Raw genomic sequence first — 19,408 nt, forward strand, 5'->3', positions numbered from 1 at the left:
TTGACATAATGAAACATGTTTCTTTTTCTACGACTGCTAGGCCTTTAATGAGCAAGAGTTCATTGACAAGAAGAAAATATTTGTGAGTCTGTAAATGGTGAATTCACATTTGAACTACTAGAAAGGAAATTAGCTCATTGTGAGGTAAAGCAGATAGTTCCACAACGGTATTTCACACCTTGAAGTTAAACTCAAGGTGTTTTCCAAATAAAGTGTGGATTAGACTAGAGAATAGATCTTTATTGAGCAGTTTTAATCATTGCTTTACATTTTAATTTCTGCGCCATGATTTATTTCAATGAAACCTCCCAACACGACTGCTGGATTGCATTTTCACTCATTGCCTGTGCTAACACTATAGTGTGTATTAGTTTTTAACTGGTGCAAAACATATTCACTTTTATTAAGAGCAAAAATGTAATGTGACAATTACCCACTCTTTTTATAGAAATATTATTCTAGTAGATTAAATTTGAGATCAACTGAAATTCGGTTCACCGAGACGGTTACCCTAATGTTACTGTATTTATATATGTATTAAGGTGTACTTTGTCAAACAAGCAAAAATATGATTAAACTATTAATATGGATACATTAAGATGTTCATACTTTAAAGATGTCTCAACTCTGTTTAAAATTATCTGTGTATTGTAGATGTGTAAACTAGCCTACTATAAAAGAATGTAGGAGCTGATAAAAGGAGTGTGCTTAAAAAGGTCCGACAGCAACACACTTTGGCAAGTTTTAAAAAGTTCACTTGAAAAAGGTTGAAACCATGTTTATCGCAGCAGTTTTAAAGCAAGGATTCATATACTGAAGTTGTAAAGAGTTAATTGTTAAACGTTAACAATTGTAGTTTTTCTTAAAGCCAACGAGTCCAAACACTTTGTTTTTATTCCCCAAAGAGACAAAGAATTGACGCAGAGAAGCAAACAGATGAAATCCACACACAGCCTTTAATACTGTACATTTAATACAGATTCCATTTTAAGATTTTGTTTTATAGATGGTCAATGGCAAATCGTTTTCTGCCTTTATGATTTCCATCATTTAAGAAGCAAATGTAATAGCATATTTCAGTTTCTCTTTTGTTGTATTTAAATTATCTTTGAGCAAAATTAAACAGTTTGTAGGTCCCATATACATAGGAATGATAGAGAAAGTGCAAACACTGAGAATACCCATCCATTTTATGAAGCACAAAGTTAGGGCATATATCAATGTATCAATTAAAACTCCTTTAACCTCTGAGTTGAGAGGCACATTCCTGACCATCTCGGCAAAAGATTACTTCAAAAGCAAATTATGTGTGAGATCCTTTTCCTTTGATATTTTACCAATTAAGTTTCATTAAGAAATGGCGCCACCTCCAGGCTGTGGTATGTAATTATCCTTGGGGGACCTCCTAGATGCCACCTCATCATGCCAAAATGCTAAAATGTCTTTAAGAATGTCAATGTGAGTTATTCTTCAAATTAACCCAGTTTGATATTATGTTATAATATAATATAATATAATATATTATATATATTATATTATATATATTCATATTTACAAACAGTTGTTCACCCAGTTTGAAAATAATATATTGTAGAAGAATTAACTGGAAATTGAGAGCCTTATTTGATCCCCCTTCCCTTTTTGCAAGTCAAGCCACTCTAGAAATACTTTCTCGATTGTTAAATAACAAGAGGCCCTGCATTTTGACAGAAAAGTTGTGGGGGAAATTATGTACAGTTTCACGTTCTAAACCGATGTCTTTGGGGGAGTTTGATCTCAAGGAGAAAAATAACCCGGATTCTATTGGAAATTAACCTTGATAGCTCACCTTTAACCACATTCATGTTTCTTACACTACAATGTTGTGCAAGTTATATGTGGCCTTCAGGTGAGTGTGTGTCTGTGAGTGTGTATGTAAACTTGTGAGTGTTGTTTATCCGATGTGTGTATAATTGCTGAGAACTCCTAGGATCAAACTGGTTGAGTGGTTTATGGCTGACGGCGTTCCCTCTTGGTGAGCAGGTAACACTGAATGGTTCTTAGTCGATCTTTGGCCGGGGCGAACTCTGGCTGCAGCTTCAAAGTAGACTCGTACCAGCGCATGGCTTTCTCAAACTCCTCCTAAAGGCAAGGAAGACAACAACAAAATGTCAACAGAAGGACCCACGACTTGAATCACTGTCTGCTTTACCTTGATTTTCTGTTGAAGCACTGATTAATAGGTGGAGTCAGCGATTCTGGAGAACGCTTGCTGTCAAAATAACTTCAGTGTCAACATCAGTGAATATCTCCTAACGATCTGCTACCTATGTATACTGTGTGTGCGCTGGAAAAAAAAATGGTGTTAATGCACAGCCCATGTTAGCACTGTAATAAAGTACAGGTAGTTGATCGTGAGAAGGAGATATTCAATGATTTTGACTAAGGGTGATTTTGACAAGCATTCTCCAATATTGCTGACTCCACCTTTTGAACTGAGTAGCTGATTAGCAGGTCATGGCACAGAAAGGAAACAAATAACGCTCAAATATAAGCAGAAAACTGAATTGCAGCCATTACCATTGCTATGTAGACGTTGGCGAGGGTAAAGTGGTTCACAACAAAGTGTGGGGCAATTTCTACTGCCATCCGGGCGACCGTGAGAGCGTCCTCCCACATCCGAGCGTTCTGGAAGATGTTGGCCAGGCTGATAAGAGGCACGTCCTGGTTCACAATGCAGGAGGGAAAACAATATAGATTATTAAATACTGTATGTTTAAAACACTAATCCACATTAGTAGCAGGTGGGTTTTAACTGTTGGGAAAAGCCGTTGTCTAACTTGCCTTCATGTGATGGGGGGCGTAGTTGAGCCCCTGTCGCAGGCAGTCGATGGCTCTCTTGCCTTGACCCTTCACCCTCCAGTACAGGGCAGCCATGCTGGATAATACCCATGATGTCTGGTTCTGTGGTGTCAGGGATTAGGGAGGGAATACATTATAATTCATATTTAATAATAATTAATATTTTGCAAATGTAAAACTTATGTTGCTGTTGTATATTGATGTGATGGATAAAAGATAACTTATTTTGACTAGGAAGATGAGAGAGGCCTTACCTTCTCCAGGACTTTAGCGATGCGTGTGCCCACCTGCTCAAAGGACTGAGGGGAGAATTTATCTTTGCCGAGGTTCTGCAGGACCTGGGGGGACAGACAGATACTCATGGAGATTATTAACTAAAACGTGAAACTGTGTTGATTATTTAAGAATAGTCTAACTGTCATGTATATAACTATATAACAATGGTTTTCCAATACATTAAGACTTACCTTGAGCATGCATTAACTACACCTGTTACATGTTCTTTAAATGAACCTATAATAGTCTTGAAGTTGTTGAAGCTTCAGATTTTAACTTCTGTATACCCTGTTGGATCTGCTCTTTGATTTTTCAGATTATTTTTGCCCTGGCCTGTACAGCTGTTTACCTGTTATTAATTAATACACTTTATGCAACTACATTTGTGGTACTACAATATGTTCAAATTAGTTTTGAATGTTAGTCAACTTGTCTCTCATTCAGGGTTATATTTTTCGTACTGTTCATGTATAGAAAGGAAAGAGTTTACACTGCATGACAATTGTTGTAAATGTATGGCTTCTTGCTCTGCCTACCTCACGCAGTTGGCTCTCTCCGGTGTAGTGGATGGCGGCGCGGTTGGCCACGCCTGCCAGGTGGTCCAGGGTGTGCATACTGGCAGCTAGGTTAGCATTGCATAAAGGTTCGGCAGCAGGCTCCTGGAGGGGAGTCGCAAAGTCTATGTGCTCTGTAATACTGAGAAGAAAAAGATGGGTAAATATGACATAAAAGAGAAGACTATAATTGTTGATTCACTGAAATGTTGTTGTTGATAAACTGTGATGCAAGAAATTATCATCGAGGCGGCAATGTCCACCATTTTGCTATTACTTTGTGATTACTCAACAGGTACTTTGATTATTAAAACAATTATTTAGGATGTTACAGTATTTCAAATGCATGACTTTCAGTATACTGTTAGCAAAAAATAAAAACACAAACCACATATAATCATATAGAGGAATCCTTTTTAAAATCTCTATGGAACTGTCTTGTCATAATATAACACAAGACAAAAATATGACAATGTGCAGTACAGTGAGTGTCTTACTCGATGTTCTTGGCAGAGACAGCCAACCAGGTGCTAGCTACAGTGGTGAGGTCTACCCTGCGTGTCCGCTGGCATTCCTCCGGGCCGGGCCAGCCAAGACTTGTGTAGTCCCTCCAGCGACCTGCCCAAGAAACACACAGACGTCTCTGTCAGTTGGGTGAAGAACAGCACCTCAAAGCATTTTTCTGTGTTCATGCCGGTGTAAGTAAATAAAATGAAGGTGTTATGTGGTACCTGAAGGGCCCGGCAATGGGATAGTTGGCCCGCTTATCTCCAAGACAGAGTGTCCTCCAGGCAGCGGATCCCCATGCTGGATGTCATCAGAGCTGCCACTCTCCATCCCATCCAGTTTAGCCTTCCTGACCCGCTTTACCTGGAAGGTGATCTGATCAACAACAAAGTGCAATCACATATTAAGTTCTGCTACCCTTCAGCCACGTCAGTCCCGCTCAGATCTCAGAGGTTGGCAATTATAACTCAGAAACATTTCACACCTAAAGGGGCACTATGTAACTTTTGGGGTGTCAGAGTAGTGAACGTTTTCTAAGGTATATTCTCATAACTGAATAAAAAAATCTTTCCTCCCAGGAAAATTGGATGTCTGGGACACGGTTTGAAGTTAGGAAGCTACATGAAACGCTTGGTTTCATGTGTGTTTAATTAATGTTCTTTTGATTTATGATGATGGAATGATTCAATACAAAAGAATTACATTTAGAGAAAATATGTTTTGTAAACTAAATGTAGGACGAAAAAGAAGAGCATGTGCACTTACCCACTCGGCTCCCTCATCGTCCTCACAGTTTCCGAAGCAGGGCCCCCCACCGGCCCGGGCCCCCATCACACGGTCGTTCTTTAGCACACGGATACCTCGCAGGTCGCCTCTTTTGCCCCCGACATCCAGCGCTCCCTCAAAAGCTCCCATCAGGTCTTCCTTCAGCTGCCACTCCTCTTCACCTCCCTCCACTCCTCCACTCCCAAACGGGCTGGCCATCGCAGCTGGGACGGAGGGAGGAGCCTGCTGCTGCTGTCCAGCCGCCTCACCGGACCCATTGCTGTCCAAGATAACCTCTGTAGAGTGGCGGTTACAGGTACGAAACAAAGGAGAAATAGGAAAGGGAATTAGGGTGGTGTTGACTTACAGAAGCAAACTGATCAGGACACAAACAATATTTAGAGTGTGATGAATATTGACCCAAGGGAGTGATGTGGTTCAACTCTCAAAGACATTTTGTCAGTACACTCAATAAGGGCTATTTAACCATTAAGAAAGCATCATATAGTGATAGTAAGTACATTAAAAATCCAGTATATCAAATAGTGCTCATACTTATAATTTAAAAAAAATCAATCATTTGAATTGTATAAAATAGAAAATAAGGATGTTTCTTTAAAATCCTAAATGTTGATTGCCACACATATTTGTGCCAAATATGGAGCTAGTTTAAGTCCTGCTTACCTCTTTGGACCGAACAGTCTTTGCTACAGTATACTGGAAAGATGTGACTTTTTATTATTGTCACTCTAGGTGTAACTAAAGACAAATTCTTACTCTCAAAGAGCAAGGAGTCCTCAATGGCAGAAATGGTTGGCGCATCCTGCTTCTCTTCGCTGCCCTCCCATTCCTCCAGCTGTATACCGAGGTCTTCCTCAGCGCAGGCGGCGCCCTCTGGATAAAGACAGGTTAGTTTGAGTTTATGAAAAGTACATGTATTCATAATCAAACTGTTGATTTTTCAAAAATGGTCTAATTAATAAAAGCCCGCCTTGCAAATCTCTGATCTCATCTTCATCCACTTTTCAGGGGTAGGGTTGTGAGGGCAACAAATCCAGAAAGGGACCGCAAACTTCCTTTATCCCGGGCCACTTCGACAACAAGCAAAATGTGTTTTCTTTTTTCGAAATTCAACATGGGAAAAGTTTGTGTGTTTTTGGTTAGTTTAACCTTTTCCACCTAACTTAAAGTGGGTGTATGTTTTATTATTGCTCCTGTGAACTTGTGTACTCAGTGTGTTTTATGGGCAGCAATATTTAGCTTCGGAGAGTAAAATATAGACCCTTCTAAATTGGGCATTAACTATTTTCTGCAGCCTAAATTATTGAGTGGTGAAATTTCTGCACTTCAAAGCACTTATCTCTTCACTCCCACTGATATGAATATAGAATAAGGTGCAAGGTCTGTGTTCACATTTGAGGATCAACAACATACAACTTTTTCTCACAGTTTACTCTCGCAGCTTTAAGGGACATCATGGGGGAGGTGGGATGGGCACAACTCAGAACCACAACACATTGTTACATCAGAACTGGACACTATAACAGAATAATAAGCATATTTGGTTATTTTTTTGTCGGAATTAAAAAAAATTAAACAGTAATCTAGACTAATAAGATTCTACTAATGCAATAAGGTTAGTGTTAGTAGTACAGTATTGCGCTGTTTGTTTGTTGTATTTTTGATAAAATGAAACTAAAACACACATTTAAGATTAAATAATAAATGAACAGTGCCTAAGTTGCCATGACACCTAATCATCAAAACAACCTGTCAAATCCATCAGAACAGTGGGCACATTAGGTACACTGTATGTAAACTATATATTAATTTGCTGCACTCCATTTTAAAAGGAAGCACTAATTTCATTTCCCTGATCTCTCTATCTGTATGTTACATAGCTGTCTTCATGCTACAGCTAACATTTTGAAATAACTTTAGAAATGATGCTCACTCATCACTCTGTCATTGTATGTTTGTTAAATCTGTCAACATAAACCAAAAAAGATGTTTGTTTTGAGAAATAAGAAATTCTTCAGCTTCTTGCTTGCGGTTTAAAAGAAAGTATAACGTTGTACTTGATATCTGTATACATGTCAGGACTTGTATGCAACAACTTTAAAAAAAAGAAAATTCACTTTGTTAAAGCTTCCTAGCAGTGTCTCCAAATCCCTTAACTTTATCTCAGATTAATGCTCATGTTTTAAAACGTTTGCGATTTGAAAGTTTAGTTGCCTAAAAGAATTAGGGAGTCTACGATTATATGAATGAACGAATGTTTTATTTTCATGTTTGGTCAATTACAGGACCCATCCCAACACAATACATCTACATCAATCAAACGTACATATGAGCAGAAACATCATGCTAAACAAAAACAGACTTTTCAAAAAGAACGCTCCAGGATATATATTCCACAACAAGTAGAATATACAACGTTTACAAAGGTGTAAAATCAGGTCAAATGGGAAAATGTTGAACAGTTAAGAGAGAGAGAGAGTAAAGTAAGTCCTTGTGTTTGATTCACTTACGTGGACACGGCTGTCGTTGTGAAAGATTGTAAAGGAAGGGGTAGAACTGCAGACAGCGCAGCAGAGGCAGGCTGCTGCGACATTGTTCACAGCCGGCCAGAGATGAGAAGGAAGAGGAGGAGGAGAGGGCCGTCACCAGGATGTTGCGGAACAAGGCCAGAGCACCTGTCACATTGACCTGGGCCAACTGCACACTCACCAGGCTCAGCAGGGTGTGGGGCTGAGGGAGGAAGTCAAGCAAACTGAGTCATACATTTATATATTGCCATTTCCTATTCAAAAATTACTAACTCCTTAGAATACGAAATGTTAGTTGTTTACTTTGTTTTGTCTTTCACGTTTACGGTTGTGTGTTTGGGTTCTGCAAAATAAATTCAAAAATTCAAGTATTTAAAAAACAAATGACTAGTTCCTGTTCACAAATATTCAACCTGTGGGTTTGTTTATCATCAGGATCGATTGTATACCCTTATGGTCACTTTTTATGGGTACATCTATTTTTACCTCTTCAATTCCCTGCTCTTTTTCAAGGCTGGATTTAATAAAATCTTGGGGATTGGTCAAATTTTTTTGGCTACCCACTCATGTTTTAAATCCTCCCAAGGTTCTCTTTTGGCTTGAAATGTGGAGAATCTGCAGGCCACTGGAGAGGGCTACATTTAGATTCATGTTGCAAGAACACACTTGAGATGATAATGAGTGCATCGTGACATGGCACAATAAACTGCTGAACGGCTCCAATTGTCAAAAGGGTACAGTGAGTAGCCATTAAACGATGCAATTAGTCAGCAAAATGTGAGCTCGGTGTGGCATTCAAAAGTTGCTCAACTGGTATTAAGGGCAGGGTATGTTTTGTTCCAACTAGGGCTGGTAATGATTTTGGAAAAAGTACACTTGACACAGACAGAAATGTTAGTAAAAATGTGCATAACCTTGTTTGTTCCAAAACTAAACACAATTATTTAACAGTTCAGTTTTCTTAACATTCAAGCAAATAATGCCATGTTTGTGTCATCATACAGGTGTACCTAACCCAAACTGAAAAGTAAAGCTTAAGCAGCGTGTGCGTGCAATTGTAAGATTGGCATAACCCAGTAAGATAGGTGCCAAAGTGCCTTTACCTCTGATGCATTGACAGCCAATGCTTGCTCCAGCAGTGTTTGAGCGTGGGTGGTCAGACCGTGGTGTAGCAGCAGGTTAGCAGCGTTGGTGAGGGACAGGTGGCGGCTGGAAGGCGGGGCGGAGCTCAACACTTGGCGCAGACACTGCAGGGCGAGGCTGCCGTTACCTTTGGCCCGCCAGAACAGAGCTGCCTCACTGTGGAGCTGCCAGCGAGGGACACTCGCCTGGATATAACACACACTTCTGTTAGCAAGGGGAATGGAGGACCCTAGGTGGCTTTACAACATTGCAGTTGGGAGCAACTTAAGAGTGATTAGAGGGATGCATGTGTAAGTGTTTGAGCATTGCCTCACTAAAGGGTAAAGTAGGTATTACTATCAGGGTCAATCCTGGCATAAATGATTGGACTGGTTGTTATCAGCTACAGGATAGCCAATCAATATGTCCTCCTTTCTTTACTGAACTCTATAGTGTTTAGTCCAACTCAGTGTTCCCAAAGTTAAAATTGTATGAATGTGAAAAATCACAAAGATAAGTTTACAAAACATTCAAGGAGCAGCTTCTAATTTTTGAATTACATTTTAGCTATTTAAATTAGCTAGGGAGATACATCATTGTGCTATGAGAACAGATAAGTGAGGGGGCCCCTTACTTGTTTCATAGCTTGTGCTATTCTGGAGCCAATCTGCTCCAGCGTCCATCCTCCACTACGTGATTGGAGTATCTGTAATGACACATGATATATAAAAATATTAACTGTTGGATATTCTTCTTCAAAGTTCCACATGCACACCATAGAAACAAACTGTACATGATATTTATGTATTGCCATTTTTTTCCTATTTGAATAACACAAATAAAAACACACACACACAAACAAAATGCACAGGCAGAAAGATACCTGGGAGGCAGAGGGATCTGGCAGCTCCTTCTCTTCCAGAGGCCAGTCCAGTGAGGCGGGCAGGAGGGATGAATACGGTTGTGGGACGGGACCACAGTTTGGCAGAGCGACTGTCTGAGGGGGACTGCTGCTCCCGTAGAGGAGAGTGGCCACAGGGCTGCAGATACACAATCAGACATATTTCACAAGTGATTTTTATGTGGCAAGTTTGGAACTCAGGATGCATATCATTGTACTTTCACCCATTTAATTTTAATTGCTGCCACTCTTCACCACTATGTAAATGTTTAAATTGTTTTTTTTCTCTTCACCTGTTGTTGTGTATTTGATGTTTTTGCATTGAATATTGTTTATGTATTGTTGTTTTTCCTTTGAATTTGCTTTGAACTCGACATCATTGTAAATGAGGGTCACCCCTCAATTGGTCTCTCGAGGATAAATAAAAGTTAAATGAAAAAAAAATTAAAATAAGCTCACTCTTTTCTAAACCTAGCCTCAAATCATTTGTATGTGCTGTGATGTGTGCTGCAGTTTTAAAGATCATTCTGAGGAACTGAAATAGAATGTGGCTGTGCTGCTACTACGCACCCACACAATACTCTGTGTACTCACGTGAGGCCCTGTGTTTCAGGTGGAAGGTAGTAGGTTGGCAGCAGGTGAGCGGGGGGAACACTTGGGAACTCATGGGTGCAGTCACTCCTCTGGGGCCACAACATCCTCTGTATGTCCTAAAGCAAAAAGACACTTAGTTTATTCTCCCAAAGTAAATCTATGGCTGAATATTCCTGTTATCAAATTGAATTTGAAATGCAAAGTAAACAATGATTTGAAAACATGAACAAAACAACAATATTATCTAATGTAGTTCTCATGCCTGTGTGTAGTCCTGACGGCTGCCCCAGAGCGCGGCAGCAGGGTCCTGGTCTCCGGACACAGAGGGGTGGAGCTGGGGACTGGCTGCTGTCTTGTTTGAGTTACGCTCTGACACACGCGCCACACTGGAGGCCACAGACACCTCCTCACCAAACTAGAAGAAAAGAGAAAGAATTGAGGCACAAAAACTGAAGGAAAACCTTTCTCTGGTAATGTTTTCCCATGTGTTTGCTTAAATATGTTATTTTCAAGATAATATGGAATTATTTAAAAAGGGCAAAATATAAACTAATAATCAGTCTCCTTTCTATACCTTAAAGGTGGAGTCGCGATTCTGGAGAACGCTTGTGGTCAAACTTTTTTTTTTTGTCAAAACAGCATTCAACAACAGCTTTCTCCAGAATTGCGTACTCCACCTTTAAGTACATTGTGACATCTCAAAAGACTTACTTGGACATAGTGGACATTTTCAAACAGATCCCCACGATGATAGCGCACCGGCAGGTCAAAGGGGCAGTAGAGGTTGCGCTGCTGCTGGCCCAGCCGACACATCTGATGGTTGCCTGGAGCACATATAAAACATGCTACTTAGGAGCTGCTCTGCACTGCCAAATCAATCTATGTGTATGTAGCAATATGTATGAAGATAAGGGCTACACTAATGTGACAACAAAACCTTTCAAACAACTCACATAAGCTCCATACAATCACATGTATCTACACTGCAAGTTGCTGCTACTTGTGTTGCCAAAATTAAAGCTTTACCCTTCTCAAAATTGATTTAAAAAAAAAGCACTTAACTGAACTGTACCTGCCTGGTCAACTCATTATTTTTTTCATAGTTATGGATATCTGAACTTTTCTAGCATAAAATCAAATTCTATTCGAACATGGGAACCTTTTGATTGACCTCTGATTATGACCTAGCTTGCTGAATTTGATTCGACTCAACTGTATGAAAAGGAGACAAACTTTGTGACCAATTTAATTATTTAAAAGTTTTATAAATATTATTATTAATGTTTTTATTTATGTGTTTGTTCATCTTTATTTGTATCCATTTAAATGTCTTAAAAGTGTTAAAATGTGGAAAATAACAAAAGAAATAATTGAAAAGATAAACAATAAAATCACATTTACAGCCAGGACAAGACAAGTTATTTCTTAACCAGCTGAAGCAATACGATTTTTTCTTAACTTAAGAATATATTATGTCGTAAATTGCTTCATTAAACCGTGTGTCAGGTGTTTTCAGTTCAGTGTGCCTTGTATCTTACCTAGTTGGGCTTCCTTGGCCATCTGGGTCTCGTGGATGATGTTGTGTAGGATCTGCTCTTCCTGCAGCAGCTTATGTTTGTCCAGTGCCTCCTGCTGGCGGAGGTAGTGGTCATGCTGCTTCTGGTATTCCTTCAGCTCATTCAGAGTCCGCTGCAGAGATCTACGGTTGGAATGGAATGCAATGGACGGTTAGAGGAAATTAATAGCAAGGAAACATGGCATTCACATGATCATCCAAGACTCAAGTTTAAGTTTTGATGTCCGCAAAAAAAAAACTCTCCCTTCACTATGCAGTCATGAGTAAAGTACTTTCTCTCTTTCTTACATACTCTGACTGGCCAATGGCAATACGTTGTTGCAAATGTAAATTTCAGTAGAGGTGAAAGTATTCTGATTGATACTCTCACATGTTTTACTTGCAATTCACTGTAGATTTACATGAATTCCTAGACCAACCAATGCTTGTGCAAACCAAAGTAAGTTGGGCAGTTTTTGGTAGTCTAAACAGCTTACCAGGCATTAAGCCCATTGCAATTAAGAAAAAACAATAAGATATCTTTCTCTGGCATCCTAGCTCAAGATCTAACGTGTGGTCTGATGTGTAATACTATGGGTGCTGGACAGTTGCATACAAAGGGTTCCTTATTGGAATTGTCCTGATATCATAGTTAATGCTATACCTCTCTGTAATATTTGCATTGTTTCAAGTATGTAGTAATTCTTTGGGAACAACCACTGAACTCATGTGTATTGTCCTACCTGTGCTGGGCTTCCAGGCGCTGCTCCAGCTTCTGCTGACAGAGCACGGCGTGTTTCCTCCTGAGAGCCTGCTCGAAGCCGGGCTGGGCCTGCAGCGCCTGCTCATAACACAGCACTGAGTGGTTGTATTCCCCAAGCATCTGGTGGGACAGCGACAGAAGAGGAGACAAACACAACGTGGATGTAGCAAGAGGTCAAACACCGATTTCTTTGATGTGGAAATATACACACTAAATATATGTACACAGCCCCGCTGGTATTCAGCTTTGGGGACTCAAAAATATGTGTTCATTTAATTAACATTCAATTGACTCAACTCATATTTATACATTTGTACCTCTACAATAAGACAATGGTGTCTTCTATTTACACAGACCAGAAAGAAAAGAAATGTCTGAACTTTGAAACTCTACTCTACTACACATGGTGAGATAGCAAAAATCAATATTGATTCATTTGTCACCATGTAAGGTACACATCACTCTCGTGTGCTTGTGTAGAAAAATATACAATAGAAAGAACAGGACTGAAAACAAAGCTTAAAGGAATTTAGTTAGCTTATGTTCAAATAGGTATTTTTTTCTTACCAACTCCTAAAAGTGACCATACATCTGAACAATACTGAAGTTCCCTCGCTAATTTTACTTTCAAACATTATTCCAGGATAGACAACACAAGTATCTAAAATATTGTGTTTCATAATCCTTTATTTTAACCAAGCACACATGTAATGACACTTTATTAATAAAAATGATTGAGCTTATGTAAGAGAGTGTACTGAAAGTTTGAAAATTCAATAGCTGTGATACTGTTAACCAAATAATTACCCACACGCGTAATGATTAACCAGACAGCAAGTCTGTGGTTGAAATGCACACGTCTTCGCTGCAGTGGAATGGTGTGTTTGACTTACAGCATAAATGTTGCCTAAGGTGTAGTGGCTGGTGAACAGATCTGAGGTCAGGTCCAGGGCAGCGTGGGCCAGAATAGCAGCATCTGCTGAGAAATGGGCGCGGTGCAGGATGTTGGCCATGTTGACCAGGGCCACATCCTTTTGCTGCCTACCATCACAACAAACAAACACACACACACACACACACACGCAGTGTGAGAAAAGAACACCTGCGAGCAGTCTCATACAATAATATATATACTATTGCAGCCCTCTGACTGGCTCTGAAGTACCTTGGGGAGAAATGCAGAGCACGAACCACGCAGTCCACGGCCTTCTGAGGCTCGTTCTTCATACGCCAATAAAATGACGCCATGTTGTACAGCACCCATGATGAGGAGTTCTGGAACACATAATCATAAACATGTGCACAAGCTCACTTCTTTTTATGTCTGCGAGGGACTTAATGCAAATGTCTAGTCATCTTAATCTAGCCCCCCCCCCCCTCCCCCAAACACATATTTTGATGATTTTACAATGGATATTAGACAAATGCCTAATTGGGCTGCTGACTGGCCCATAGTCTAAATGTGTCTGGGCTTGTACTGACAATGACTATCACTTCAAAATCTTTCTGATGCTGAACATCACACAAACACACACAATCTTAATAGTGCAGTTCCGGCTGCCATTAGCTGCAGTATTAGCGGTTTTGTTAACTACACGCATTCCACACTTTTATCTAGTAATTGCATAGAGGTAAACTTGATTCTTATACTATATTTGTAGAGGTTAGTGAAACATTACAGTACAGGCAGACCTTACCCTCAGTAAACCCTGATGGATGCGATGGCCCACCTCATCAACACTGTGGCCCAGTTTATGAGACAATGCACTAAAGATGGGATCTTCCTTAGAAAGCAGTGGAGAGGTCAAGTTGGCCCTCTCCTGCACACCCTGAAACAGACACAAGGGAAGAGTTGATTGGAATTTAGCATGTGATCAGTCAAACACAATAGCTTTTATCTATGTAGTGTATATAATAAGCAGATAGCAAATGAACTCCCCTGACAGCAGGGCTAACGGAAATTCTAGTGTTTTACAACTGCATAAGAACATCCAAAGTACACACTTCATAACCTTATCTGCCAATGTATACAGATAAGCATGATGTGCAGGTGACCACCTACTGGACTCAACCCCCTAAATACATTAGATGGATGACTGAATTAAATGTAATGTGTTCAGGTTTTACAGTCTGAATCAAAATATTCACTTCATGATGTATATTGTTACTTGCCAACAAGAAGACCACTGCCCTATAATCTTTAACCAAGAGTAGAGCTGCAACGATTAATCGACGAATCGATTATTAATCGATTATTAAAATAATCGACAACTATTTTGATAATCGATAATCGTTTCAAGTCATTTTTTAATAAGAAATGTCCAATTTCAGCTTCTCAAATGTGAATATTTTCTGGTTTCTTTAATCCTATTATGACAGTAAACTGAAATATCTTTGTGTTTTGGACATAAAAATAAATTTGAGGACGTCTACATGGGCTTTGGAAAAGTGATCAACATTTTTCACCATTTTCTGACATTTTACGGGCCAAAACACTAATCGATTAATAATCGATTAATCGAGAAAATAATCGACAGATTAATCGATTATCAAAATAATCGTTAGTTGCAGCCCTAACCAAGAGTCTCATTTATAAAACGGTGGTTGGACTTGAATGCAACCTTAAGATGAACTTGTGTTGTTCTCTATATTCAGAGGCACAGGTTACAGTGATTCACATATCACCACATAGATATATAAAAGAGTCATAGAATATAAATGGCTTGATATCTGGCCTAAAGAAAAATGTATGTTTAAATATATATCATACAATCTTTCTCATAAACTGCAACAAAGGTTTAGCTATCTGTACAGACGAAAAAAACCCTGAGCTGTAAAAAGAACAGTGTTGAAGCAATTTTTCTATTAGTTCTGGATTATTTAGATCTGCATTTATCGACATGCAGCTGCCTCTGTTTCAGGCCGGACATTTTTTTATTTACATTTACAATTAGGTTCTTACTAGGGTCATTAATTTAGATGATTACAATACTCATCACTGCATTTAATTTGATAAGGTTGGCTGGCCTTCCCTGGCTGTATTCATATATATGAAGAAAAAAACGCTTAAATATAATCTTTGGTGCTCTTGCACTCTGGTCCATAATTAACCCACTCAAGATAAGATTGCTTTTGCTGTTAGAGCACTGATACATTGAATAAATCGAAAAAGCAACACTTGTGTCCATACTTCAAGACCACTTTTTGGTCAGAATTCTTATTCCATATCTGCCTATGACTACTAAACCAGTGAGCCCATAGTGTGCTTGTATATTGTTCTCTTCCGTATGTGTCTGTGTAACTTTCACTTTCTAGTCAAACTATAAACACACCTTTGACTTGCTTTAAAAAAGCATGTCATCTCTGCCAAGCATACGTACATACATTCCCAACAGGGTGCTCACATTTGATGAATACAAAATGTTAAAACCATATAACCCTTTTGTTAAGTGCCTGTGGCTTGTGAGTTTCAAAGTGACATCAATCAAATTGTGGAGAGTGCTTTTACTTATAGAGTTATAGCCTACCTCCACTGCCTCCCAACTCTCAAAACAGAGGATTAAGTTGGCGTAAACATTCTAATTAAATATTCATTGGGCGATGCAAGCAATTTGGATGGTACACATTATCATGAATCATTGCCATCTTGTTTCTGAACGAACTATTCTGAACTCTACTCACCCTGAGATGCTGAAAAGCATGGATACTATACGGTAGCTCAAACACTTTCACACAGTCAGGCTTTTCTAGATCTGGGGGCAAGGCTGACCGGGAATCCACATAGTCTTCAGGGCTACGGGAGGAGATGACAGAAGAAAAAATTAACTCTCGGACATTAAAAGCATAGACACACTCATTTAAAGGCATCATAGGAGATTATCTGCAATATGCACTTTTTAATATGTTGTGAAAAGTGCTTTTTACACCCCAACAGCAATAAATGACTTATGGGCAATGAAAAAGAAACGAAAAACCCCCAAATTCTGTACCTTCTATAAACCTGTTAAAATGCTGACCAATCGGAGACGATGGACCCGTATCTAAAGAACCAATCACAATCCTGCGCGTTCTCTCCCCTCTGTGTGCGAGCCTGAGCGCGTTCACGGAGGGCAGAGAAAGCGTTCGTGCCATATCGTAGTAGGCTACCTGGCAGTGGACTAGACCTAGTGGAAGTAGCATAACAAGCTTACACAATGGAACCTACACAGAAGTTACCAGAGGTGTGGACTAGACTCGAGTCATGAATTTGATGACTTGAGACTCGACTTGACAAAATGTAAAGAGACTTGCAACTTGACTTGGACTTTAACATCAATGACTCGTGACTTGAGCCTTTTGACTTGACAAGACTTGCTACTTTCCCCAAAACCCAAAGATTAAAAAGTAGGCTATATTTTTAAGTAGGCTACTGCTCTGTATCTTTCATCATGTAGCCTAGTGTAGGGGAGGAAACTGGTGGATGTCGCCTACCGGTACCGCGCTGATCTGCTTATCACTGGTTTCACTTCAGAGGTGTCGGCCAGAACACCACTTAAGGCCAAAAACGTCAGACTATAAGCATGAGAAGAGGAGTATGGTTTTTCCGCTCTTTATTTTCCTTCTTTCACAGGCACAGCAGCATAGATCGCAGGAAAAGAGACACAGGCTTACATTCCGCTCGTGAGGAGACGTTAGAACAGCTGTTGCGACCTGCGAATCGCGGCCGTCAATAACATCCATAAACTGTAACTTATAACAGCGATCGGGACTGCATGTACTTAGGCCTACTCACACACGGCACGGGTGATTCACATACACGTTTCAACTGTGTCGACTACTGCGGCAACATGCGCGCTCACACACCTGACCGAGAGAGAAGAGAAAAGGAAACTTACTAGACAGACCCTCCGGCCGACTGACGTCACGGCCACTAACTGACAGCTATACTGTCATCCACACTGAACAAAACTCATCTCAACACTCTATAAGAAATAACAACACTGTAACCTATAAACTTTGGGGCCTTTTCTGCATGTAGCCTATGTGTGAGTGTTTGTGTGTGTGAGTTAAATGTTAACAATCACTGGTAAACAGTGCAATTGGGAAGTGCAGCCAGCAGCGCTCGTGCACGGCTGTGTGTCGAGGGGTGGGGGAGGGAGTCCCGAGGGGAGAGGGAGGAGTTAAACGGAACTCCGAGGACAAGCTAATTTCAAATCTCAGATCTCTCAGATCGTACAGTATAGCTTTAAGGGTGAAACATCTTGTCAAATTACCATGATTTGGCTATGAGAGATATCTATGGAGACTTAAGCTTTCAACACAAATGTTTTATGTTTGTATTAAGGGAAAGCTTACCTGATCTCTTTACTTTCCAAGGAGATATAAGTGCCATCATACAGGTCCAGGTCGCCCAGCGGGACCTTAGCCATGACACAGTCTGCATCCTCTTTGTAGTGTCTCTGCTCCAGCCCTGTGTCTCTGTCCTCATTCTCTTCGATGTGAATCTTCTGAGCCACTAGCTGCTTCTGCTCAACAATAACCAAAGACATTACATCAGTGAAGACTGGTAAGCACAAAATAGCTGCAGACGACAGATTGAATAAAGAAGTGACAGGAGATTGTTTATGTTCAAAGCAAAAGAGAGTGCTTTTTTATGTACATATGAAAGTGTTTTTGTCATTGTATTGCTAAAACAAGATGTGTGTTGGCAATCTCGTAAAAACAGCAATACACACAAAATCACACCAACGTACGACAAAAAGAAAAAACAGACAGGAACTAGATAAAATCAGACAACAAGATAAGATGACAGCAAACTGCTAACAGCGCTGACAGTAATGCAATAGGCTGCAGTTGTACATGTACACATCAAACATCAAATAAACTCTTGTGTTTTAAGTTTGATCAGAATGAGAACCCAAAGACAATCACACTTTGCCAACAGCATAGGACATGACACAAATAGTAAGGAGTGAAAGCCACACACCTCCAGCTTCTTGAGGTAGTTCACGCGAGTCTCTTGCCTCATAAAGATCACAACGTCGTGTGGGTGCTTCAGATTCAAAGGTGAGTCAACCTGAAACAAGAACAGGACGGTGGTCTCACATACAGTACAGTAAGCATGACAGTGCCATTGAGTGTACATCCGAATCAATGAGAGGATTAATGTAAGGATAGGACAGCATGATCAAGTTCCACTGTGTCATGTTAGAAAACCCCTTTCTGACTGTCTTTTCCTAATGTGCAAGCTCAGCTTTTCTGAGCCCCAAAGCCCAACACATTAACATAAACACGGTCTTCCTCTTTAAATAAAATGTACCAGTGGTCTGGTCGTTGGCACCAACCAACATAGCGGTCTCTCTGGAATTATAATAAGCAGTTTGCAGCCAACTCCGACGTTGACACGGGCCTGAAATACCTGGGTAATCTGACCTCAAACACCTAACGATAAAGTCCGTTTTCAGGTGGCTAATGTGAGCTAACCGACACAGCCAAACGAAACCAATTATAATGTAACTTCCTCGCTGTGTTTGAGGTTACCAAAGCTGACACACGAGCCTGGCTGAGTTCACAACAGCTTTAATTTAGGTAAACTAACCACTGACGCAAACATTATCATTAAAGCTAACATAAAATATAGCTTTACAAGCTAGCATTCTAACGTAAGCGCTAGCAGGTCAATGAGCTAACGTCAACATGTCATACTTGTTGTTGGATTTTCCCATCCTCCGTGACAACCCAATGGGTCGTGGCGCCTCCAGAATCCACAATAAGTACGCAAAGGAGGATGAAAAGCTTCCCCTGAAACGACGCTTTTCTTGAATAGTTGACACGGCAGGGCAAAGACCTAGGGCAGGTTTTCCCGAGGTCCGCCATTTTTTTCTGTCTCACTCCGCTCTGTGGCAGCGGCAGTACCGTACACGGCCTCCGGACACGCGGGGGCGTTCGAGCCCGCACCGGGCGAAACCTCCACAGTGAACTCCGGTGACGTTTAGAAAACAA

General features: G+C 40.2%; 1 protein-coding gene across 1 annotated transcript; it reads right to left on the reverse strand.

Annotated features, from left to right (window-relative positions):
• Window positions 1–958: 958 nt before the first annotated feature.
• On the reverse strand, window positions 959–19,282 carry ttc17 (tetratricopeptide repeat domain 17; the record flags this gene model as incomplete). Its single annotated transcript, XM_080027903.1, has 25 exons — window positions 959–2,121; window positions 2,560–2,703; window positions 2,824–2,943; window positions 3,096–3,179; window positions 3,654–3,813; window positions 4,169–4,289; window positions 4,403–4,553; window positions 4,944–5,239; window positions 5,721–5,837; window positions 7,475–7,694; window positions 8,596–8,820; window positions 9,249–9,320; window positions 9,498–9,654; window positions 10,110–10,225; window positions 10,372–10,524; window positions 10,821–10,933; window positions 11,648–11,808; window positions 12,408–12,547; window positions 13,321–13,468; window positions 13,593–13,702; window positions 14,125–14,256; window positions 16,109–16,220; window positions 17,762–17,931; window positions 18,393–18,482; window positions 19,112–19,282. The coding sequence occupies 25 exons, from the start codon at window positions 19,280–19,282 to the stop codon at window positions 1,990–1,992; spliced, it is 3,615 nt and encodes a 1,204-aa protein (XP_079884029.1). The 3' UTR covers window positions 959–1,989.
• Between the last annotated feature and the right edge of the window lie 126 nt (window positions 19,283–19,408).

Source organism: Ammodytes marinus (assembly GCF_949987685.1).
Source record: "Ammodytes marinus genome assembly, chromosome: 1".
NCBI classification, from domain to species: Eukaryota; Metazoa; Chordata; class Actinopteri; order Uranoscopiformes; family Ammodytidae; genus Ammodytes; species Ammodytes marinus.